A 25,771-nucleotide genomic window follows, 5' to 3' on the forward strand; every position below is an offset into this window, starting at 1 on the left:
TGATCACTAAAAACTGCCACCTTTCCTCGAATCTGAGAAGTCGTCAACCATTAAATGGGTCGTGTTCTAACAAAAAAGAAACAGTGCTGCCAATTAAACCCTGACATGCTATTAACTTTAAGATGCCCCCTGATTTCAGAGATCTCAAAAACAAGAAAAAAGCATTAAAAGGCTAGAATCAAAGAAACGCAATTTGTTTCCAGGACAACACCATAGCGTGCCTGCTGCTGTAGTGCTCCTGACGTAAGTCTTCATCTTGGTCCCATTTCTGCCTAGCAGCGTGGTCTGCTGTGAGGAACCTCACTTTGCCAAGCCTCACTCTTCTTGTTAGTACAACAAAACAGTAATACTTCCCTCATAGGGTTTCAGGAGAAGAAAAAAAGATACCTGTAAAATACTAAGCTTGATACCCAGCACATCACAGGTACCTACAGTCAGTTCAGTTCAGTTGCTCTGTCATGTCTGACTCTTTGCGACCCCATGGACTGCAGCACGCCAGGCTTCCCTGTCCTTCACTATCTCCCAGAGCTTGCTCAAACTCATGTCCATTGTGTCGGTGATGCCATCCAACCATCTCATCCTCTGTCATCCCCTTCTCCTCCTGACTTCAAAGCCTTCCCGGCATCAGGGCCTTTTACAGTGAGTCAGTTCTTCACATCAGGTGGCCAAAGTATTGGAGCTTCAGCTTCAGCATCAGTCCTTCCAATGAATATTCGGGACTGATTTCCTTTAGGATGGACTGGTTGGATCTCCTTGCAGTCCAAGGGACTCTTAAGAGTCTTCTCTAACACCACAGTTCAAACACATCAATTCTTCTGCACTCAGCTTTCTTTATAGTCCAACTCTCACATCCATACATGACCACTGGAAAAACCATAGCTTTGACTAGACAGACCTTTGTTGGCAAAGTAATGTCTCTGCTTTTTAATATGCTGTCTAGGTTGGTCACAGCTTTTCTTCCAAGGAGCAAACGTCTTTTAATTTCATGGCTGCAATCACCATCTGCAGTGATTTTGGAGCCCAAGAAAATAAAGTCTGTCACTGTTTCCATTGTCTCCCCATCTATTTGTGATGGGACCAGGAAAGTTGAGTTTTAAGCCAGCTTTTTCACTCTCCTCTTTCACTTTCATCAAGAGGCTATTTAGCTCCTCTTCACTTTCTGCCATAAGGGTGGTATCATTAGCATACCTGAGATTATTTATATTTCTCCTGGAAATCTTGATTCCAACTTGTGCTTCTTCCAGCCTGACCGTTCACATGATGTACTCTGCATATAAGGTAAATAAGCAGGGTGACAATACTCAGCCTTGACATACTCCTTTCCCAATTTGGAACCAGTCTGTTTTTCCATGTCCAGTTCAAACTGTTGCTTCTTGACCTGCATACAGGTTTTATAGGAAGCTGGTAACATGGTCTGGTATCCTCATCTCTTTAAGAATCTTCCACAGTTTGTTGTGATCCACACAGTCAAAGGCTTTGGCATAGTCAGTGAAGCAGAAGTAGATGTTTTTCTGGAACTGTCTTGCTTTTTCTATGATCCAATGGATGTTGGCAATTTGATCTCTGGTGCCTTCTGCCTTTTCTAAATCCAGCTTGAACATCTGGAATTACTTGGTTCATGTACTGTTTAAGTCTCACTTGGAGAATTTTGAGCATTACTTTGCTAGTGTGTGAGATGAGAGCAACTGTGCAATGGTTTGAACATTCTTTGGCATTGCCTTTCTTTGGGATTGGAATGAGAACTGACTTTTCTGGTCCTATAGCCGCTGCTGAGTTTTCCAAATTTGCTGGCATATTGAGTGCAGCACTTTCACAGCATCTTCTTTTAGGACTTGAAATAGCTCAACTGGAATTCCATCACCTCCACTAGCTTTGTTTGCAGTGATGCTTCCTAAGACCCACTTGACTTCGCATTCCAGGATGTCCGTCCGGCTCTAGGTGAGTGATCACACTATTGTGGTTATCTGGGTCATGCAGATCTTTTTTGTATAGTTCTTTTGTGTATTCTTGCCACCTCTTTTTAATATCTTCTGCTTCTGTTAGGTCCCTACCATTTCTGTCCTTTATTGAGCCCATCTTTGCATGAAATGTTCCCTTGGTATCTCTAATTTTCTTGAAGAGCTCTCTAGTCTTTCTCATTCTATTGTCTTCATCTGTTTCTTTGCATTGGTCACTTATGAAGGCTTTCTTATCTCTCCTTGTTACTCTTTGGAACTCTGCATTCAGATGGATGTATCTTTCCTTTTCTCCTTTGCTTTTAGCTTCCCTTCTTTTCTCAGCTATTTGTAAGGCCTCCTCAGACAACCTTTTTGCATTTCTTTTTCTTGGGGATGGTCTTGACCACAGCCTCCTGTTCAATGTTACCAACCTCCGTCCATAGTTCTTCAGGCACTCTGTCTATCAGATCTAATCTCTTGAATCTATTTGTCACTTCCACTGTATAAAATCATAACAGATTTGATTTAGGTCATACCTGAATGGTCTTTATTGGTAAAGGTACCGATAAAGTTCCATCTAGTCAAAGCTATGGTTTTTCCAGTAGTCATGTATGAATGTGAGAGTTGGACTATAAAGAAAGCTGAGCACCGAAGAATTGATACTTTTGAACTGTGGTGTTGGAGATGACTCTTGAGAGTTAAGAGTTAAGACCCTTGAGAGTTAACTGAATTAAGGACACCCACCAGCTGGTTAGTGTATGGTAGGTTGCCAACAAAAGCAGGCATACAGAAGGTTTGGGTGAGAAGGCAAATTCCACCGGGATGTGGAGAGGTCCAGTTCCTGAAAAGCAGGAGTAGATTGTATTGAATTAATCCTCTCGTCTTAGACTGTAAGGAGATCCAACCAGTCAATCCTAAGGGAAATCAGTCCTGAATATTCATTGGAAGGACTGATGCTGAAGCTGAAACTTCCAATACTGTGGCCACCTGATGCAAAGAACTGACTCATTTGAAAATATCCTGATGCTGGGAATGATTGAAGGCAGGAGGAAAAGGGGATGACAAAGGATGAGATGGTTGGATGGCATCACCAACTCAATGGACATGGGTTTGAACAAGCTCCAGGATTTGGTGATGGACAGGGAAGCCTGGAGTGCTGCAGTCCATGGGGTAGCAAAGAGTCAGACAGGACTGAGAGATTGAACTAAACTGAACTGAGCAGTCTAGTGGTTTTCCACCCTTTCTTCAATTTAAGTCTGAATTTTGCAATAAGCAGTTCATGATCTGAGCCACAGTCAGTTCCCAGTCTTGTTTTTGCTGACAGCATAGGCTTTCTCCATCTTTGGCTGCAAAGGATATAAGCAATCTGATTTCAGTGTTGGCCATTTGGTGATGTCCACGTACAGAGCTGTCTCTTGTGCTGTTGGAATTGGGTGTTTGCTGTGACCAGTGTGTTCTCTTGGTAAAACTCTGTTAGCCTTTGCCCTGCTTCATTTTGTACTCCAAGGCCAAATTTGCCTGTTACTCCAGGTATCTCTTGGCTTCCTACTTTTGCTTTCCAGTCCCCTACGATGAAACGAACATCATCTTTGGTGTTCACAGGTGCTCTAACAAGGCGTTCGAGGACACACAGTTCTTTTATTCTCTAGTGTCCTGGTGGGTACACTGAGTTGAACCAACCTGCAAATTACTGGGGCTGATATTTCCCAAAAGACTCTGACCAAGAACAGGGAGGGCAGGCAACTGAATTAAGGACACCCACCAGCTGGTTAGTGTATGGTAGGATGCCAACAAAAGCAGGCGTACAGAAGGTTTGGGTGAGAAGGCAAATTCCACCGGGATATGGAGAGGTCCAGTTCCTGAAAAGCAGGAGTAGATTGTATTGAATTAACCCTCTTGTCGGTAACAATGATGAAAGCTGGACAATATACAAAAGACAACTGCTCTTGAAAGCACTTGACAGCAATCCAAAGAAGCAACCAATAGAAGCTGGAGGGGATACGGTCCTTGAAAGACATGAAGCACACTAGGGTATTTCCCTGTTCATGGTGATACACTGAATGATGAAACAGAATGCAGCAGTGTTACCAGCTGGGAAGAAGAGGAAGACATTGGACCCTGAGGATGGAAACTGAAGGGGAAAATGCTAGAAAGGAGATAGCCACAGAATGAGGAGCTCCAAAATTACCATACAGGTTCCCTTGAATCCTTATTTGACTCCTAAATTGTACACATGGACAGAGAGAGAGTTCATAGAGCCTAAAACAAAGCAGTGACTGAGAGGCAGAAAGTTCAGCAGCTGCCTGAAAGATGGAGTCTGGAGTTCAAGCACTGCCAAGTTAAAAGGGCTTAGCCAACAGTTACGGCTCACAATTTAATCCTAGAAAGGCCATGCCTTATTATTAAAACCAGGATTAAGGGTTATACTCTAGGATTACGGGCAAAATCAAAATAAACCTACCTGAACAAAACCTAAAAACTTAGCCTGCCCAAAAGCAAGGTAATACGCCAGTAATTTAACTGCCTGTCAGAACAAAACACACCATTCTGGAGAGAAAGACAGTAAGACGCTGAGTCTTTTCAACATAGGATCCAAAATGTCCAGCATATGATTTTAAAATTACAGCCATGCGAAGAAGCAAGAAAATATGATCCATGATCAAAAGAAACAATAAAATTAGACCCACTGATGACCCAGATGTTGGAATTAGTGTACTGGGATTTTAAAATGTGTCTGTGTGCATGTCTGTATGTGCGTGTGTGTGCGTGCACGCATGAGTGTGTGTATGCTGGGATTCCCAGGTGGTGCTAGTAGTAACAAAACTCCCCTGCCAATGCAGGAGACCTAAGAGATGCAGGTTCAGTCCCCGAGTTGGGAAGATCCCCTGGAGGAGGGCACAGCAACTCATTCCAGTATTCCTGCCTGGATAAGCCCATAGACACACATGCATGCTAAGTTGCTTCAGACATGTCTGACTGTTTGCAGCCCTACGGCCTGTAGCCCACCAGGCTCCCCTGTCCATAGGATTCTCCAGGCAAGGATACTGCAATGGGTTGCCATGCCCTCCTCCAGGGGATCTTCCCAACCCAGGGATCGAACTCGCGTCTCTTAGGCCTCCTGCCTCTCTTACATCTCCTGGAAGGCAGCTTCTTTACCACTATCAGCACCTGAGAAGGAAGCCCCTTAAAATGTGTACATATCATGAATATGTATAGGATTTTCAGGAAATGGAGGACAGAATGAACCAGTGGATAGAAAATCTCACAAGAGAAATGGGACCCATAAAGATAAACCAAGTGGCAATTCTAAAACCAAAAGAATACAGCACCTGATGGAAAACATAATTTGGACAACATTAACACAGATTAAACACTGTAGAATAATGGATCAGCAAACTTGAAGCCAGGTAATAGAAATGATCCAAAACTGAAGCACAGAGATTTTTTGGGAAAAGATAAATAAATGGAGCTTCAGTGACCTGTGGAACAACTCAGGTGTGTAAGCGGAGTTCCAGAAGGAGAAGGGAGAGAGAATTGTATAGAAGAAATATTTGAAAGAATAATGGCCCCCAACCTCCCCACCCCCATAACACATTCCCAAATTCAGTGAAAAATACCAACCCACAGATCTAAAAAGCTCAGTGAATCCCATGCAGAAAAAATACTAAAAAAAAAATCACATCATCATCATATTGCTGAAAATCAAAGATAAAGAGAAATCTTACAAGAAGTTAGAGGAGAAAAGACCCCCCTTTCCATGCATAGTGAAAATGGCATTCCACTCCAGAACTCTTGCCTGGAAAATCCCATGGAGGGAGGAGCCTGATAGGCTACAGTCCATGGGGTTGCAAAGAGTTGGACACGACTGAGCAACTTCGCTTTCCATGTACACAGGAAGACAGCTGACTGCTCCTTAGAAACAATGTAAGCCAGGAGACAATGGAAAGGGATTTCAAAAGTGCTTGCTGAAAGGATAAAATCAATTTGGGATACATGAAGCCTGAAATCCTGCTGAAAGGTTAAGACTCTGGGGCTGCAAGATACAGCATAGCCCCCTCCCAAGCACCCCTGTTTATATAAGCACCCACATCATTCATGCACTCCCACCCCCCTCCCACCCCCAACACATGGTTATCTCAGTAGACCATCCCAACATTCCCAACAGGAAAAAACAAAACAAAACAAAACTGTCAGGAATGTGACAAGATAGAAAAAACATGAAATCATTTATACAAGTTGCGGGACACAATTAAGATTGCTGGTGTTCTGCCACCATGTAAATGTCACACTTTTCTTTCATTCTGATAAAAACTATAAAAAAGGAAAAGAAAGATTCTCTGCTCCTTAAACGCATCAGTCACTGGTCCAGCACACAGGTGGAAATGCAGGGATGGCGCTCACTGAGGGGTCAGGAGGATTCTGAGATGGGGGAGCCATCAAGGTAGCAGCTCGGTGAGGATGTTCTGGGTAAGAGAAGGGAGGGAGAAGCCGCACAATTCCCTGAGCGATGCTGGAGGCTGAGGGCCAGGCATTGTGCTAAGTGCTTCAGACATGTTATCTTAATCCTCACACTGAAGCCCTAGGAGTCAGTATCATCGCTGCCATTTTGAATGTGAGGAAACAAAGTCTGAGAGAGAATCAGGTTGCCCAGGTTAGTGACAGAGCTGGGATTTGAGCACAGTTCACCCTCCCCCATCAGCCATTCGCTATTCACACCTCTGTGCTGGGCTGGATGAGAGGAGAGCGCCACACAGCCCACGCCACCCACACCCCAGTGCTCAGGGGGCTCCCAGACAGCTAAGACAAGCAGAGCCAACATTTGCAGCAGAGTCCTAGCTATTGTGACTTACAATTAACATGTCACATCGTAGCTCATTTTTGCAACAGCCCTTTGAGGTCAATTCTTACACCACCTTCATTTTCCACTTGAGGTAAGTGAGGCTCAGAGCTACTGGTGGGGGAACCAGGATCTGACTCCCCAGCTCACGCTCCCCAGCACCATGCCTGACTACCGGGGTGTTTGCCACCAACAGGCCAGGAGTTGAGCAAAGAAAGACAGGGCACGGCCAACCTGGTGCTCCTCCCCCACTGCATGGGACCCTAGCAACTTGGAACTGGGAAAGCAAATGTGTTTAGCAACCAAGGGACTTAAGCTACACCTATTCCCAGGGGCGGGAAAACCTAGGAATCCCCCTGTCCCAGGGGGTCCCGTGGTGGAGAAGGCAATGGCACCCCACTCCAGTACTCTTGCCTGGAAAATCCCATGGACGGAGGAGCCTGGTAGGCTGCAGTCCATGGGATCATGAAGAGTCGGACACGACTGAGCGACTTCACTTTCACTTTTCACTTTCATACATTGGAGAAGGAAATGGCAACCCACTCCAGTGTTCTTGCCTGGAGGGACAGGGGAGCCTGGTGGGCTGCCGTCTATGGGGTCGCACAGAGTCGGACATGACTGAAGCGACTTAGCAGCAGCAACAGCAGCAGCCGCAGGGGTCCCGTGGCCTCCCAGTCACCTCTCTCTCCAGAGTGTCTCCACCATCGCCCAGCGGCTCTGGGGCCTCGGCTGCAGGGCCTGTCAGTCCAGTCTGCTCAATGCCAGCGTGGCCTTAAAAATAACTGCAGGCAGGAACTCTGCCCTGCTCAGAACCTTTCAGTAGCTCCTGACTGTCCCTGGGAAGAAGTCCCCCTCTGACAAGGCCTTGTCCTCCGCCATGTTCCCCTTCTCTCCTCCAAACCGCACCCCTTTCAGTCCCTCACAGTTGCTCTTGCCTCAGGCTCTGCTCCTGCTGCTACTGTGTAACAAATCACCACCAAAATTCTGCGGCCTAAAATAACCATTTCCTTCCCCCATGGGTTCTGTGTGTCAGGAAGTCAGACGCGGGACACCAGGATGGTTTCTCTCTGCTTCCAGTGGCCTGGGGTCTCAGCAGGAAGACTCTCTAGCTGGGGAATGACTCAATGGCGAGGTGACTCTTCCTCCCATGTCTGGGGGTTGGTGCTGGCTACCAGCTGGGACCTACAACACACGTGGTCTTCGCGTGGCAGCTTCCGGGTAGTTGGACTTCTCTGGGTCCAGCTTGGCCCACGGCTCCAACACAGAGTGTGCCAGCAAACGAGGCAGGCTGCCTTTTTTCACCCAGCCTTGGCAGTCAGGCGGTGCCACTTCCACTGCTTCTTCAAGCAAGTAAGAGACACCTGGATATGAGGGGAAGGAGCAGAGACCCTGCCTCTCAGTGGGAGGAGTGTCAGGGTCTCGCTGCAGAAGGGAGATATTGCCCGGACCGTCTCTGAACCTGACGCACTATTCTCTCTGACTGACAGGCTGTTGTCCTTCCAAACTCACCACCTGCTGACTCACCCTTCAGGTTTCAGCACCACTTTGCGCTACGTGCCCTGACTGTTTGTTCAGGCCTCCTGCTCAGACACTCCGTGTGCCCAGTGCTTCTCGTGTGCCTCAGTCTGCTGTCTGCCTCCCCTCCTGCCTGTGAGCTCTGTGAAGACAGGAATTTTGCCTTTCTGGTGTTGGCTCAGTGAAAGAATTAGTCGCTCAGTAATGTCCGACTCTTTGCAACACCACGGACTGTAGCCCACCAGGCTCCTCCGTCATGGAATTCTCCAGGCAAGAATACTGGAGTGGGCAGCCATTCCCTTCTCCAGGGGATCTTCCTGACCTGGGGCTTGAACTCGGGTCTCCTGCATTGCAGGCAGATTCTTTACCATCTGAGCCAACAGAGAAGCCAGAGCAGATTCTGAAAAGAAAAAAAAAAAACAAAAAACTTTCTGGAGAAGAGAGTCAGAGAGAGAGAGGAGGAGGGAGAGAGAGAGGGGAACATGCCTGCACACAGGCTGTCAAGGGTGCCACTCAGGAGAACTCAGGTGCATCCCAGCCTGCCTTGGCCCCACTGCCATGGTTCCACCAGGACCCTCCAGGCCCTTCAGAATACCCACAGAGTCAGTGGCACCTTCACCCCCATAGTCCCTGTGCGCAGGGTCTCTGTGCCACCCAGCTGTCTGGCTAATGCGGTAGGTAGCCTGTAAGATGCTGGGGTCTTCTGGCAAAGACTCATTTTCTAAAAAGGGATGGAACTGAGAGATGGAAAAGGGAGAAGGTCTGAGCAGGACGGGAGAAACCGAGGCAAGAAGGAAAGTCTGTTCCCTGCAAAGACCGGAGTGGCGATCCCATGGAGGTGAGGACCTCGGAGGACCCATTTTCCCTGGACCAGGAACATGACACCCTGTGCCTAGGGGTGTGGAGAACCCCATTAAAGTTTCTCTCCCAACTGGTAGCCAAATATCATCACCACCACCACCACCACCATCAATCAATTTTTTAAAAAAGGAAAGAAGAGTTACCATCAACATTGCACGTGGCTGTTGTCCAGGCAGAGGACAAACCAGCCCCTGGACGCCCCTATGCAGGACTCGCCTTGGTGGCCCCCAGCAGGTCTGCCCACGCCCACGAATCTGTAGCATCGCTCACTTCGCGGAGTCCAGGGCTGTCTCCTCTCCTGCTCTGACTCTACCAACATTCACGAGCTCATCTCCGCTGCCCTTGGAGGTAGATTACTCATCTCGGCTCACTTACTGATGCACGAGAGGGATGTCCAGAGAGACGAAGTGACTTAATCAAGGCCACTCAGGTGGGAATAGATGGAGCGTCTCTCTGGCGCCTCCCTACCTCCAGCCTGTCCTGAGCCACTGCTTCTCTCTAACTTCACAGCGTGGATCCTGCTGACTTCTGTGAAGACAGCCTGGGGCTCCTCCCCCAGGGTTCAGAGGTGAGGGAAGTCTCCAAGGAGGGAGGCTTATGGGGAGAGGCTGTCTGTGCGGGACTGCCCTGCCTACACGCAGCCCCCCCCACACACACCCGGGGCTTTGCAGGGCAGAGTAGGGGACGGGAAGCGACCCAGGGGAGGACCCGGCTCCCGGCTGCCTGCACAGCTGGGGCGGACCTAAATCCATTACCTGAGTCAGAGGGGACGCTCTCTGCCTCGGCAGAGCGCACCCGGGGCTGCCCGGGCTTTTGGGAGCGGCTGGGCCAGGGAGCAGAGCTGGCCAGGCTGCTCATGCCAAGGAAGGAGAGGGCCCGGAGAAGCCTCCAAAGCAGGCTGGGGCGGGAGGGGCTGGGCCAGCTGGGGCCGGAGCTAGTGTGACATCACCGGGCGGCCCGCCTCTGTCTGGGGCTGAGGGGAGGCCCGGAGCCTTTCTGGGGCCTGGGGGATCCTCTTGCACTGGTGGGTGGAGAGAAGTGCCTGCAGCCAACCAGGGTCAGGCTGTGCTCACAGTTTCCTCCGGCAGCATGTAAAGGCTCCACAAAGGAGTTGGGAGTTCAAGTGAGGCTGCTGCCCACAGCCGAGAATGGACCCTGAGCCCTGAGTGGTGCTGCCTGAGCCCCGGACCTGCAGAGCATGGCAGTGGGGCAGCAGCCTGCCCCCGAGAGAGAAGGCAGGTTGTGAGCCACACGGCAGGACCCCCAGCCAGCCCCACTCCCTGGCTGGAGCCCCGCTTTGGAGCAAGCAGAGGCCAGTGAGGCAGGACTACTCGGCTGCCGACTGGGTCCGGTCTGTGACTTGGGGACCCCTCCTGGAGGCCATGGCCAGGCTGCCCCGCTGACGGCCGAGTGAAGCATGTGAGGAGCGGCCCCGGAGCCAGGCAGGAGGGACGAGGTAAGGGGTAGGCTCTATGGCACCCTGAGGGACACGGGGTGAGAGGCAGCAGCTGGCCCTGGGTCTCTAGGTTCAAGAACTCTGACCCCCTCCAGCTGGGGAGGGGGGTGTTTGCAGCTGGGCCCTCCTGCTTTCACTTGGGAGCCCAACACGGCAGCTGCCGGCACAGGACCTGTGGACACCTGGGCAGAGCGGGGTGTTCGGCGGGTGGGGCTGGGGGGCCGTGAGGTCATGGCTGGGCTTGTGAGGACTTCATCAGTAAGCCTCACTCTCCTTCAGACAAAGAGCCTTTAGGGTGAAAGCAGGCGGCTCCCGGCAGGGTTCAGCCTGCCGGGTGCGGGGTGTGTGCGCGGCTGTGAGCTTGTGTGGAGCGGTTCCCTTGACGGGCCAGCGGGCCCAGGCGTCGCGGCCAGCCGGGCTGGCCCGAGGACTCGCGAAGCTGTTTTTCTGTTTCGGGTTCCCGTGCACCCTGGCTGGCGACTCTACCGCGGCAACAGCAAAAGCAAAAGCTGTCCTGCGAGTGCCAAGAGCCCTTGTTCAGAAAGGTCCCCGGGGGCTGAGCAAACTCCGCTCCCGCCCCTGCCCGGGAGGAGAGGAGCTGAGGGATCCAGAGTCCGGAGGCACTCTGGCTGTGCCTCCACACTGCCCCGGTCTCCGGGCGCGTCCCAGGACACCTGGACCCTCCTCGCAGGGGACAGGACGGGGCAGGGCCCCGGGTCTCCAGCGGGCTGTCCGTGGGCTGGCCAGGACCCGGGAGGATGAGGCTTTCCCGGCACCAGCCAGCGGGACAGCGCAGGCTCTGCATTCCGAGTCCCTTGAAAGCACTCGTTAGATAACATTTCCAAACAGAAATTCTTCGCTGATCCCTCCCTTCTCCTCTGTGATATGTGTGTCACGGGTCAGCAATTGCCTCTGCTGTGGATTAGGAGAGCTCCCAGAGGCCAGTTCGGTTACTTAGAGAAGGATCTCCTTTCACCAGGGCTCTGCGGAAAGTTGAGAATGCCACTTCCGAAGCTGGCCAAATGCTCCCCACATGTATTTTTCTAAATTGAGACAGAGGGAGGTAGGGCTCACAAGCTAGGCTGAGACCCTAGCTCTTCTACCTAGAGCCAAGTGGCGCTTGCTGATCATTTAGCCTCTCTAAGCCTCAGTTTCCTTATCTGTAAAATGGGATAACAGTAGTGCCCTTCTCTCAGGGCACTTACATGGCGCTCACCAACTGGTAGAGTCCTCCACAACTACCCTGTAACGCAGGTACTTGTTAGTCATCACCATTTCACAGGTGAGGAGACTAAGGCACAGAGGTTAAGTGTTGTGTCCAAAGCCACACGCTTCGTGTCGGCACCAGTGTCTGAGCCAGCACTCTGAGCCACACACCATTACTCTCCAGGAGGAGCACAGGAGCATGACCCGGAACGCCTTAGCACAGTGCCTGGTGTGTGGCAAAGCCTCAGAAAACCTCTGAGTATTACGAGCCATAACTATTAGAATCACACAGGGGAAAGCAGAGAGCCGGACTCTGGACACGTCCTGCTGGGGTTGTCAGGAAGTTCCGAAAGGCCCAGCCAAGGCTATGACCACTACCTCCAACCACACTGGGGGGCCACCCAGGAGCCTGTGGAGGGGGGCTTCATGTTGGGGCCACATGTCCAAGTCCTGGAAGTTCATAGGGAGGAAGAGTGCAGACGTACCAACAAAAGGACCACGGGTGCTTCTGATCCCACCCCTACAGGAAGAGCATCCTACCCCTCGCAGGGCACTGTTCCCCTGCCCGCTGGTCCTCTCGCCTGAACCAGCTGGCGAAGCAAGTGAGCTACCGCCGCATTGCTCCAGGGTCCACAGCAGGAGGACCAATGCCAGGCCTGTCCTGGGGTTGCAAAGGAGAGGCAGCGACCCCTCCCCCAGTCTCCACCCCAATCACCAAATCTGTCCACAAGATGGCCAAGTCCGGTGGACTTCATACCGGCCAACAATGGTGCATCTTAGCCCAGGACAGTGGCTTCGCTCCTGTGGCCCCAGAGCTCTCAGTGGTCCCTGAACTCTTGGAAGCATTTGGAAAAGCTGGCATTGAACAGACACTTCTCCAGCACACAGCCTCTGGGGCTGTGGAAGCTACAGGTTTCCTGGCTTAAGCCTGGATCCATAGCGGCTCACTCTGCTCTCTGGGCGTGCGTGTGTGCCAAGTCACTTCTGTCATGTCTGACTCTTTGTGACCCTTTGGACTATGGCCGGCCAGGCTCCTCTGTCGACGGAATTCTCCAGGCAAGAATACCGGCGTGGGTTGCTATGCCCTCCTCCAGGGGATCTTCCCAACCCACGGACTGAACCCGAGTCCCTTATGTCTCCTGCATTGGCAGGCAGGTTCTTTATCACTAGTGCCACCTGGACAGCTTGGGCCAAGCAGAGGCTCTGATTGACCTCACAAGCCTAACATGAGTGAGCTATTCATTACTCAGTAAAGGCAGGCAAAGGTGTGTGAAGCACATGGTCCAGGAGGGGTTTTCGCTAGAACCTACTGGGAAGAGCAACTAAGCCATCTCTTCCTCCACTCCTCATCCCACAGTGATTTACTAAGTACCATTGGGCTAAGTAAGGCACACACATATCTCATTTCATCCTTGCTACAACCTCAGGAGGTAGGTTTCAGTTTTAGCGGCCCGTTTGACAGAGGACAAAACAAAGGCTCAGAGACGGTGAGCAACCTGAGCACCAAGGGCATACAGTTGATGATTCTGTGGGACTTGAACTGGTTGGTGCGGCTCCACAGGCCATGCCTTTCCCCGTCTCACTTCACTGGCCTGTTCAAAGTGTCTCACGGCTTTTGGTTTGGCTGGTGTCCTAGAGACGCTGTACCACTACATCTGAAAGCCATGTGCTCACCCGATTCGGGTGTGCCATCTGTCCTAGAAGTCTACCTCTGAGACAGTACAGGCCTCATCACCACCCCTCTTGCAACTGAGCCTCATCATGGCTACATAGCGTGCTTGTGGTGGTACAGTTAACGAGAGGTGGGACCAGATTCCAAGCCAGGCTGTCTTAGCTCTGAACCCTGCACACCTGGTGATCTCTGTGGCTGCCCCTCACCCCCACCCCCACCACCTTTCACGGCAGCACCATGGAACTGCACCAGCTCAGGGCAGAGCCTTGGGCCCCCAGTCATCCAGGGACTGTTCCCCGAGTCCCTGCTTAGAGACTCCAAGGGCTGCAGAACCCGAGCTCGGGTCTTCAGGGCCTGCACTGGCCACACTTGAGCAATTCCCGAGAAAAGACCCGGGAGCTGCAACTGGCAGCTCCAGCAGAACAAACAGAGCAGGCAGCAGCCCCGCCCAAGGCAAGCACATTCAGCTTCTAGCCTCTCTCTGAGTCACAGCCCACTTCACCCAAACCCATCTCGATCGAGAGCAGTCAGACGGGGGAGGAGGGGCTCTACTTGCCTGAGCCTACAGCCCAGTGGGAAGAGGCAGAAGGTGAATCTAATTCATAGCCGTGGGAGACTCGTACGGAGGAGGCGTGTGGTGCTGAGAGAGACCTGTGAGATGAGCGGTACTGTCCCATTTTACAGAAGAGGAAACTGAGGGTCAGGGGGTGCAGCGCTTCTGCCACGGTCTCTCCACCAGCGAGCCAAAAAAGCGAGGATTCAAACCCAGATCTGGGCCCATCCCGCCCCAGCCCACTGCCAGCCTGGACAAACACACTGCGGCAATCTCAAGAATGAATCAATTCATTGAATAGCATTTCTTTTTTTGTGAATTTATATAAAACACCCCAAATAGAGGGGTCATTCAGATCCTGGCAGCAAGCAGTTTGCGGTGGTAGAAGGGTCACAGCAGAACCTCGTTCTAAGGGTAGTTTCTGTGACAAAAACCACATTCCCACACAACTCCAAGCCATATGACTGCCTTAATAACAGCCTTGCGGGGTGGGGGGCACGCTAAAATGCTACAATGTCCTGTTACACGTACACATCAACCGTAAGCACACACTCTGATCACAGATGTGTTAACGTGCTGGGTGGGGGGAGCCAGGCCTCTCACAATCAAGCTATTGTGTCGGGTCAACGCTCTGGAGAAACCAGACTTTCTAGAGGCCAGCAGCCCCAGAGCCCCCCAACTTCCCCCAGAAAGGCAAGCCCAAGACCACCTCAGGAAAGCCCCGAAGGAACTTGGTTCTTGTCTCTGAGAGACGCCTAAGGACCCGCCCGGCTCCAGGAACGACCGAAGTCCTGCCGGAGATGGTCCACCTCCAGCCTCTGCGAGCAGACGGTGGAATCTCTCAGTCATCACTCACCTCCAGGACCCACTCAGGGACAGGCAGGGAAGGGATCTGGATGAATGAAAGAGGGAGGGAAGGAAGGAGGGAGCCGCAGACCGAGACAAACGAGCCTCTCGCCTCCAGCTGCCACAGTGCTCCAGCCCGGCTGTGCTCCCAGCCCCCTGAGCCGCCCTGTGGGGGCCTGGTACCCAGTGTCACCAGCACCTGCTCTCTGTCTCACCTACTCCTGTGGCCCATTGAAGGCAGGCATCTCCCTTGCTCCTGCTCTATCTGGTCCCCAACACAGTGGCTGGCACCAGAGAAATGCTCAGAAAGTTTGTTCATTGAGGGAATGCCTTGAATTTTCTGTTTAGTAACCCAGGTGCCATCCTGGCTACTGGGTATTCAGAGGGGGAAACCACCCTGACCTCACTTTTAAGAAGCCCATAGTCTGGGCAGAGAACCAGATGACAAGCTGGGTCTCTGGTGCTATGACAGAAGCAGCCAGGGCTGCTCCTGGAAGCTGGAGGAGAGAGGGGGCCCCTCCCCAAGAATGGCCGGCTTCACCGAGAAGGTCAACAAGCAAGGAAGGCAGGACATGGGGAAGGTGCCAAGGCAGAAAGAATAGCACGCGCAGGGGCAGGGAGGCAGGACAACACAGGCTCTGCCTTCCAGCAGGACACTGACGAGGCCTGTGAGGCTGTGAGGCTTAGAAAGATAGGCCTGGAGCAGTAGGCAGGCCAGCAAGGCCCGTGTGGGTAAGGAAGCTGGCTCTGGAGTCAACACATCTCTTCGAAGCCCAGCTCCACTACTTGGGAGCTCTGAGGTCTGGGCAAGGCTCCACCCTTCTCTCTGTTTCCTCATCTGTGAAACGGGGATTATCACAGCCCCTGCCTTATAGAGTTGCTGGGATCGGGGACGGAGGCACAACATGCTCATTGTCCCTGTGCTGGGGATGGGCCCTGCAACAGGGCCGAGGTGGTCGTGGGGCCGGCCACTCAGCCTGGCTGGAAGAGCAGCCCCAGGCAAGGTTTGGATTTCCCAGGAAGCCGCCCCAGGGCACCGCTGTCCACCCAGTCCCTGGCTGCTCCCTGGCTCTCTTGGATCTGTCCCCCCAGATCCAAGGTCCCAGAGCACACGAGGCACGGCCGGAAATGCAGCAGCCAACTCAGGAGCTGGGCTCTGAAATGGCTTCTGCAGCTCTCCGCCCCTGCTCTGCTGGCCGGGGCTCTTGGCACCCGAGGGATCAGTGTGCAGGCTTTGGGATCTTTCAAGATGGCTCCAAAATAATGTACTATGGAAAAGGAACAGCAGCATCCTTGTCTCCCGGCAAAGGCAACCAGCTCCCCGATCCTGAACCACATCCTCTCCTAACACGATGACCTCACAGGATGACCACAACCCACCTCCTGCATGAGCTCAGCCCTGCCCCGGAGCCAGCAACGCACCAGGGGCAACCGTGTCAGGCAGGTTCGACCCTCCACTGCCGCTCTTCCCGGCAAATCTGTACAGTCCTACACTTCCTGCTTCTCTGGCTTGACCGTGTTCCCAGCACCCAGGACAGGGCTGGACCCTGACTGTAGCAACACACGATGGCTGGTTGGCTCAGAAGGCTAAATGGATGGAGGGCTGGCTGGCCAGACAGACGGCTCATTCGAAGGTCTTATGAGAGCTGGACTGGCAGGGTCTGGCAATCAGCTCCAGACCCCCTGGGTGCCCACACTGCCTTCTGGCGGGGATGACTCACAGGCTCCCGGGCTGGGAGGGGACGGCAGTTGGAGATGTGGTTATTCCCTCCCTGGCCTCCAGGCTGGCGGTGAATCACCAGGACAAGCGATGCACAGTCCCTTCCCCCGGGTTTCTAAGGTGAGGACACCGCTGTGCATTCTAGATGTCCACTTTGGGCTCTCACCACTTGGATGATCAAGCAGCTGTTTCTACCATCCAACAAGACTCACCCTTGTGCTGATTTGAAAGCCATTTCTACTTTGTCAGTCAAGAATGACTAGGCGGGAATCTGCATCCTGGCCGTTAAGCAAACAGACAGGCACCTATTATTCACATGGGTTGGAGAGATGCTCCTGATCGAAGTGAAGGCACAGACCTTGCAGTTGACATGGGCTTCCCAGTCCCGATGTTTCCTTCGAGGGACCTTAGGCAAGTGACCTAACGTTTCTGGACCTGGGTTTCTTCTACAAATGCAGATAATAACGCCTGTCTCCTAGGTAAGGGACCAAATAGTTTATTACCCAATGAGGACACTTGTGAGAATAAAATGGGGTGCTATTAATAATTAATAAGACAACAGGCCTCAAGGGGGGCCAACCAGCATGCCCAGTCCCCTATTCATAAGGTTGTCAATGGGGTAGAGCACGGCTGAGCACACCGAAAGTCTATAACAAACAAATGACAGCTGTTATTATCTATCCCATTGGTAATGTGGTCAGCTGAGCCCTCTAGGGCAGTATATTCTGGAATATTCCTTTACCTGGGTCCCTCTGTCATCCCAGATTACCAATTGGTTTGGTACTACCTGACTGACACATCATATATCCCATAACCAGCTTTAGCAGGAAAAACCATTTGTCAACTTTGAAGTTTTGATTTTTTTTTGTTTTGTTTTCTGTCCTGATGCTGGTTTAACATCATGATTCATGCTCGGGTCCACCAAGCTCACTCAAGCACAGCTCAAGTTCCCGGCTGCCTGTCAGGGGCCAGCTGGGCACTGGGCCAGGGGGCAGTTCCAGATGCCCTTGCTGCCTTGGCAGAGGCCCCCTGCCCAGGCCTCCTTCAGGGCCTCTGGCCTGGACTCCTACCTGGCTTCCATCTGTGATCACAGAGTGATGGGGCAGGGCAGGGGGACGGAGGGACAGGCTCTGTGAGCCCCCAGCCAGGAATTCAACATGGACTAATGATGAAACACCATCCTGAGAGCTGATTCAATTCGGGGTCAGCAGTCCTGGGGGTTCCAAGAGCTCTCCTGTTCTCCTCCTTGCCTTAGAGGGAGTGTGGCTGTCAGGGAACAATCTCTCTTGAGTTTCCCTGTCACTTTTATACATTCAACACAGATGTATATTGGGATTCTGTTACCAACTGCTACTTGGCTAAGCTGATGACTTAGGACAAAATGACTCATGGACTTTGAATCTTAATAGCTTCCTTGCCTGCAAGGGGAACAACTGTCAGCTCTGCCATTAGTCTTAAAAGCATCTTTGTGAGAATTAGAACACTGCTGTGATCTAAATATACAAAACTACAAAGATTATGAATGTGAGTTGTGCTCCCTAGAGTTGCATAGTACACAACCTGGGTCACCACGCATGGCCACCCCGAAATAACGGCTTCCCTCCCAGGCCTGTTGGGAGGATGAAGTGAGGCAGTGCTTATAAAGTGTTTGGGTCACAGTGGTAATTGGCTGTCACTATTATTTTTGAAATTGTCTTATTCCTACCCTTTGCGGTGAGAACTCACAAGATGACCTCAGGAAAGTAGCTTTTGCCGCAGGGTAGGACCCACAACTCTGTCTTATGAAAACAGTTCTTCCCACACAGTGGCCCCCCACCTGAGCTGCGGTGCTAAAGGGGACGTGGACCACGGTGTGTGGCCCCACCACAGCAGGCCAAGCAGGGATGCTCAGAGCTGCCCACCAGAGGCTGGGTGGGACCCAAGCCCTTGGGGAGGTGGCCTCCCTGCGCGCAGAGCCCGTCACGTGGCTCGGTCACACCGGCCCCGCTTGTGGGGAGGGAAACCCATGCATAATGGAAACTCCTCACAATACAATGTGGAAAAGCAATTTCAAGAACGGCTTTTATTTTCCTTTTGAAGCCAAGGAAAACAGTTGGATTTGCTTTCCTCTGTTGGTCATAGGAAGAAACTGAGGAGCATCTCTTTGATTAGAGTCGAGTCCTTCTCTGGTCCTAAGACAGTTGGAATGCTGGGGGTTGGGGTAGTGGGGAGTTCCTTCTCTTGGGATGCAATTAGTTGAATAAATACCAAGAGAGCAAAAGTAAGCAAACTCATTACTGCCCATTAAGACCTGCCAAACTTGCAAAAACCTAAGGAAGGGGGCTGGAACCTTGAAGGAAAGTCAATTACTCTAAGCCAGAGGGGGCACAGCCCTTGGTGTCAGGCTGACCCCAGCTCTTGACAGAGTCAGCGCTGGCTCTTGTCTGCCATGTGCTCCCAGCAAATCATTTAGCCTTCTGGGTGCTGGTGGCCCCCTTTATAAACATGGAGGGAACCAGTCTCACTGGATTCCCTGAAACAGTGCCCTGGTTCCTTCCCATCCTTCTTGTAACCCGCCTGGCTCCGCATCACTCCTGCCAAGCCCACGCCTCATGGAAATGTGACAGTAAGACCCCAAATTGTACAGCTTTGCGACAGTTCCCAACAGCAGCAATGCAACAGGGAGCAAGCTACCTGACACCCTCTTGGGCTTCAGTTTCCTCACTCTCAAAATGGGCAGCTCCAAATGTCGTGGTGATTCCATGAGATAACATGTTATGTGAGGGGCCTTGTGAACCTAAAAACTGAACGAGTGTTAACCATCAAGTTTGGTTCTCTTTTTAATCGAACAACTGTAAGAAATGCTCCTTAAAGACTGCATAGTCTCTGACTGCGTCTGCTCGTCTGGAGGCTCCTCGCTCTGCGCCCAGCACCGTGTGAGATGCTAGGGACACTGTGACAACCAGGACCACTCTAACCACTGGGCTGGGAGGTGAGGCCAGACAGACCTCTTGGGCAGGCCCAGCTCTGCAACATAGAACAAGGCCCTCCTCTGTGAAATGAGACAGCTGGTCGTGGGATCTCCTGGGCGGCGGGTGGGGAATAGTAGCATCCAAGGAGATGGTGCACGTGTTGGACACACAGCCCGTGAGTGTGTGTTGGCACATGACACACGCTGTCGCTCGGCTCAGCTGGAGCTCTCACACGGCTATCATGACATCTTCACCTCTAGTTTTAGAAGCACTTCTGTGGCCCTCACCAAGTGTGGGAGAGGGGTTGGATCACCCCATCTCATAGAAGAGGCTCTGCCTTCAGGATCTTAAGTCCAGGGGCACAGAGCTTTGCCCAGGGAAGCCGTGCGAGCCCACACTCGGGAGGGGACAGGACTCAATGGTAAACACTGCCACCCGCCAGGTTTCGAGGCCTGGAGCCAAGTTGTCTCCTGGGACTGTGGCAGTTTTTTGGCCAAGGGGAGCCCTCGCTGGCATCCGCAATCAGCATCACAGAGCAGAGAGAGGCAGGTGAGCCGCCCAGGCTGAGAGGGCGGCTCCTCCTCATTGTTGTGGGTCGGGTGTGGCCCAGGCACAGGAGCAGCTAAAGAGCTTGGAAACTAGGCAAACACTCACAAACTCAGCCCGGTTTCCACCAACGTCACTGCAGCCCTAACCTCACAGTCCAACCCAAGCCAGAGGCTCCTAACACCTTTCTCTGCCTGGCCCAAAAGGCCTGGACTGGCCTTCGGAACCAAGCTGGGGCTTTCCCAGTCAAGTGGAAAACAGCTCATTGTGGCCCTGGGGAGCACAGGATCTGTTTTGCAACCTCCCGCTGTCCAGGCTGCCCACCAGAGAAACCCCCAAAGGGGTCTGGGGAAGACAAAACCTTCTGGTTCTGGGTTGTGGTTGTTATTTTAGTGTAAACTATCACGAAATCAGAAAGTCGTGACTTTACTACTAGAAACCAGATTAAGAAAATTTCTACATAGTCATTAAGAGTTGAAGGTTTGAGTATATAAGGCTAGGGCTAAGTCCTGGTTCTGCTACCTTCCAGCTGCATGAGCTTAAGCAAGTCACTTAGCCTTGCAGAGTCTCGGTTTCCTCATCTATAAAATGGAAATAACAATGGTATCTACCAAAAGGACATTGTGAGAATTCAGTGAAGCAGAAAACCCTTGCAAAACGTTGAGTGCAGGGTGAGGTACACAACAGGCACTCAGGAAATGGATGTTAGGGACGGTAGTAATAAATGTGATTCATGGTCTCCTGTGCACGCCCCCACGCCCTCAGGCAGTCACTTGCCCTGGGCTCCTCTGGCCCTGCGTGCCCCTCTTCCTAGCACTCCCTACTGCATGGCAACTGTTGGTAGATGCGGCTTTTCATTCAGCGTACAAATATTCACTGAGCTCCTGTGTTAGGCACTGTGGGGGCAGGGGGTGGGGGAGCAGTGATGAAAACAGGCAAGCCCCCTGCCCTCAGAGAGCTTTCGTTCACAGGCATGGGTAGACAGACACCACATGTCTGATGGTGACATGGACTCTGGAGGGGGAAGGTGGCAAGGTCACAATTTTAAGTAAGCCGGGAATGTGTCACTGGGAAGGTGATTATTTCAGCAAAGCCCTGAGAGCAGTGAGGGGGCACGCATCCAGGAAGCGGCTGAGAGTTCTGGACTGGGGCAAGTGTAAAGGGCCCTCGCCATCAGCGAGCCTGAAGGACACCCAGGAGGCCAGCGTGGCTGGAGCATGTGAGTGAGGATGAGAGGAGTTGGAGATGAGGTCAGGGAGGAAACAGGGCCAGAGCGGGGGGCCTTAGAGACCTGTCAGCTGCTTCTCTAAGACGAGGAGCCACCAGAGCACTTTAAGCACCAGACTGACCTGATTTGACTCTTTTAAAAGACTCACTCTGGCTGCTGGGTTGAGGACAGCCTGTAAAGACGAGGACAGGAGCAGTGAGACCAGTCTGGTCCAGGCGAGAGGTGAAGGTGGGCTGTACCAGGGGAGGCGGGGAGAAGCAGTAGGATCCTGAGAATAGTCCCAGGATATTGCTGCGATAATCTGGTGGTGACTTAGATGTGGGGTATGATGGGAAGAAAGGAGTCAAGGACGACTCCAAGTTTGTTGGCTGAGAAGAACAGAGTCGCCATTTGCTAACCTAGGGAAAACTGGGATGAACAGTTTGGGATGGAGACTTGAGGAACCCCAGGAATTCATTTCTGGCTAAGTTATGGCTGAGATGCCCGTATGTCAAAGAGGCAGTTATAGACATATGAGTCTGGACTCAAGAGGGGCAGGGGGAAGTCCTCAGACTAGACTGAATGAGATCACCCAAGATGATCACAGCAGATGTCTGAGGACTGACCCCTGCCACCCCCTCCCCACCCAGGATAGGACTGGGCTGGGGGTTGGTGGGGGTGGTGAACCAGCAAAGGAGGCTGAGGAGTAGCCAGTGAGATGAGAGGAAAGGGTGGAGTTTGGGGAAGGAAGTCCCAGGAGGGAGTGATCTGCCACATCCGGCAGTGCTGAGAGGCGAAACATCCGCGAGGACCAAGAACTGAGCCTTTGGTCTGGGAAGAGAGGCCCCTGGTGATCCTGTCCAGGACACTTGGAACTGAGGGGAGGGGGCAGGCCTGATGGGAATGAGCTCAAGAGAGAACTTTCTGGAAATGGTGGGGGAGGGTGTGGGCAACTCTTCAGAGGATTTTGCTAAAAGGGGGAGCAGAGAAATGGAACAGTAGCTGGAGAAGAGACATGAGGTCAAGAGAGGATTTTCTTTAAGCTGAAAGAAATCATGATCACAGGGAAAGAGTGATCATGCCTGGGAGCTGGGGAAGAGCGGCCGGAGCCACGTCCTTGAGTGGGCAGAGGAGTGAGCTGCGCACGTCTGTCCCCTCCCTCTTGGCCTGGCTTGCTCCTCCTCATCCCTCTGGGGTCAGCACGAAGGTCATTTTCTCAGGGAAGCTTTCCTGACCCCTCTGGCTAGGTCAGTTCCCCGTTCTACCCTCCCATCACATTCACCACGTCTGCCTCCTGGCACTCAGGGGCTCTGAGATGATGGGTAAGCCCGCTGAGGGCAGGGCTGGCTCTGTCCTGTTCGCAGCTGCACCTCCAGTAGCCAGCACACCGCTTGGCACACCCCAGGTGTTCCACGGACATTTGGGGAAGGAACAAGTGGTCTAAGAACAGAATTGAAACCAATCTGGTGACACGTGTCTCTTTCCTGCTCCCACCTGGCTAAACCATGTTGCAATGATGGGGACAGTGTGGGTACTGCCTGTTGAAAACAGGTGCGTTTAGCAGAGCTCAGTTGTCTGCTCTGCAGCCTGACTAACACACAGACTGAAGCCACGTGACTGGACACATCTTTCCACTGACGTTGTCCACTACAAACCGAACATGTCCCATACCACATCTAGCGGATCATTCACTTAACAAACATTTGCAGACAGCTTCCTGAGTGCAGCGTCCTGAGGATACAGGATGGAAACAGATACAGTGCTGGCCCTCGGGGAGCACGGATCCATGAAGAGATCACATGGAGTTCAGATTCATCTCATGCGTGATGGGTGTTACAGAGGGCACGTCCAGCAGGAGACTTAACAGTCTGAGGCAGAGGAGCAGAGAGACAGGCCAAGCCTTCCTCTGCCTCCCCTCCCAGCTTCTAGCTGCCCTCCTATGGTTCTTGGGCTCCAGGCCAGGTGCTCGATGAGAGGGCCGCGGGCACTGGCTGGCCCCAGGAGTGGCGGGGCCTGGGCCTGCTGCCTTGCACATGCCCTGGTCCCTTCCCGAATCTTTTCCGCCTCTGCCAGGCCTCCTGTCCCCTCCCGCAGCTCCCAGAAGGGCTGCCTCCTGAAGCAGCGTTTTTGGAAACAGCTGCCCAGCGAGAAGGCTGAGCTCATCTGTGGCACTGGCCGCCGGCCGTGACATAACCATTACTGAGTCTGCTCCTCTGTTTACTTTCAGAGTTTCGTAGGCTCTGCTTGCAAAGACGAACCCCTGGTGTGCAAGGACCATGAGGCCGCTGTGCGTGACATGCTGGTGGCTGGGACTGCTGGCTGCCCTGGGAGCAGCGGCGAGCCAGAAGGACGGCTTGGAGGGCACCGAGGAGGGCTCACCCGGCGAGTTCGTCTACCTGAACAGGTACAAGCGGGCCGGCGAGTCCCCGGACAAGTGCACCTACACCTTCATTGTGCCCCAGCAGCGGGTCACGGGCGCCATCTGCGTCAACTCCAAGGAGCCCGAGGTGCTCCTGGAGAACAGGGTGCACAAGCAGGAGCTGGAGCTGCTCAACAACGAGCTGCTCAAGCAGAAGCGGCAGATCGAGACGCTGCAGCAGCTGGTGGAGGTGGACGGCGGCATCGTGAGCGAGGTGAAGCTGCTGCGCAAGGAGAGCCGCAACATGAACTCGCGGGTCACCCAGCTCTACATGCAGCTCCTGCACGAGATCATCCGCAAGCGGGACAACGCGCTCGAGCTCTCGCAGCTGGAGAACCGCATCCTCAACCAGACAGCTGACATGCTGCAGCTGGCCAGTAAGTACAAGGATCTGGAGCACAAGTACCAGCACCTGGCCACGCTGGCCCACAACCAGTCCGAGATCATTGCCCAGCTGGAGGAGCACTGCCAGCGGGTGCCCGCCGCCCGGCCCGTGCCCCAGCCGCCCCCCGCCACCCCGCCCCGCGTCTACCAGCCACCCCCCTACAACCGCATCATCAACCAGATCTCCACCAACGAGATCCAGAGCGACCAGAACCTGAAGGTGCTGCCACCCCCTCTGCCCACCATGCCCACCCTCACCAGCCTCCCGTCCTCCACAGACAAGCCGTCGGGTAAGTCCTTCCCGACGTTGCGGAGACCCGCAACATCTGGGCCTCAGACCTGGGCACCGGGCCTCTCTTGGCTGTGACCGCAAGCGGGGGAGGAATAGCGGCAAGCTGAAGCCGGGCCAAAGGTTTGTGCAATCCCCCAGCAGTCCCTGGGGCCAAGCTGCTGGAGCCAGCAGGGTGAGAGGGTGGCCACGATCCTCAGATGGAAGCCCCAAGGTAGAACCAGGAAACGGAAGTGTTGGAAGACAGCAAATACTTTCTGGTTTCTGCTAGGAAAATCCCCAGGCGTGAGTTCTCTGGGCTCTGTGTGAGGTGCTCTGTGCTACTAGATAGGATGAGTGCTCCTATGAGTGTTCGTAATGTGCCTGGCACAGAACTGACATTCAGTGAATGTTCATGGAAGAAACAACAGACTAGAGGAAGAGAAAGTGTTATCACAGCAGACATAGGATGAACACGTGGTAGGGAGAGGCCGACTACCCTCCCTAGGAAGAAGCACTTTCTAAAGCCCACACATTTCCTAGAGTCTGCTGCAGTCTAGAATTTTCAGTGATGATTCCACACACTCTTAAATACGTATTTCATCTTAAAACATGGTAATTCTCAGAATATCATGATGGGGGAGGAATGGGGTTGTTGGTAGGTTCTGAAGCTTGACCCAGACACTGGCGCCGGGCACTTTCGGTGTATGCTACCTCTTTAACCCCTGCGGCTCCTTATGGAAGGTTAACTGAGAGGATGAATGACTTGCTCACGCTGGGTCTGAATTCAGGCTTTTCACGTTAAAGCTGGGGCTGACCCCTCTGTGCACTAGGACCCTGGGCATCTGCACCCCGGGCCGGGGGACCATGAGTCCAGCCCCTGGGGTTACTCATCCAGGACCTGTGAGTCTTCCAAACGGGCTGGTGGGTGAGGACTATACTTTGCAGAAAGTAACCACGTATCTGCTTCAGTCAGTGACATTTGTACCACTTCGTTATATAAGCAGGGAGATATTTTTACTGAAAATATCCTGTTTTACACTTATTTCACACTTCTGAAAATAGCCACCAGTACTGGGAAGAGCAGCTTCTTGCTAATTCCAGAGAGGGACTGAACCTGAGTGCAGGAGGGTGGCCCATGGGAAAGACAAGGGTGGCACTGTCTGCAGGTCCGGGGCGGTGGAGTGGCGGGGCGGGGATGTAGGAGCAAGGCATCTTACTCACAGCAAAGCCCTCTCCTGGGTGTGCAGCTTGAGGACTTGTGTTCTGGAGCAGACTGACCTGGGTTCAAATTCTGGTTTTACCACTGATCAGCTCCGGGACATTAGGCAAGTCACTTTGCCCCCCCAGAACCTCAGTTTCCCCATCTGTTAATTGGTGATGGGTTTAATTA

General features: G+C 52.8%; 2 protein-coding genes across 23 annotated transcripts in view; one reads left to right on the forward strand and one right to left on the reverse strand.

Moving 5' to 3' along the window:
- Nucleotides 1–25,771, reverse strand: part of RALGPS1 (Ral GEF with PH domain and SH3 binding motif 1) — a 302,499-nt gene that overhangs the window by 99,872 nt on the left and 176,856 nt on the right. The window lies entirely within an intron of this gene.
- Nucleotides 9,741–25,771, forward strand: part of ANGPTL2 (angiopoietin like 2) — a 36,650-nt gene continuing 20,619 nt past the window's right edge. The window contains exons 1-2 of the mRNA XM_069582388.1: nucleotides 9,741–10,606; nucleotides 23,535–24,400. Of these exons, the coding sequence (XP_069438489.1) occupies nucleotides 23,584–24,400 (817 nt within the window). The 5' untranslated portion in view covers nucleotides 9,741–10,606; nucleotides 23,535–23,583. The remainder of the gene's footprint in view (nucleotides 10,607–23,534; nucleotides 24,401–25,771) is intronic.

This window comes from Ovis canadensis, chromosome 3, assembly GCF_042477335.2.
Source record: "Ovis canadensis isolate MfBH-ARS-UI-01 breed Bighorn chromosome 3, ARS-UI_OviCan_v2, whole genome shotgun sequence".
NCBI classification, from domain to species: domain Eukaryota; kingdom Metazoa; phylum Chordata; class Mammalia; order Artiodactyla; family Bovidae; genus Ovis; species Ovis canadensis.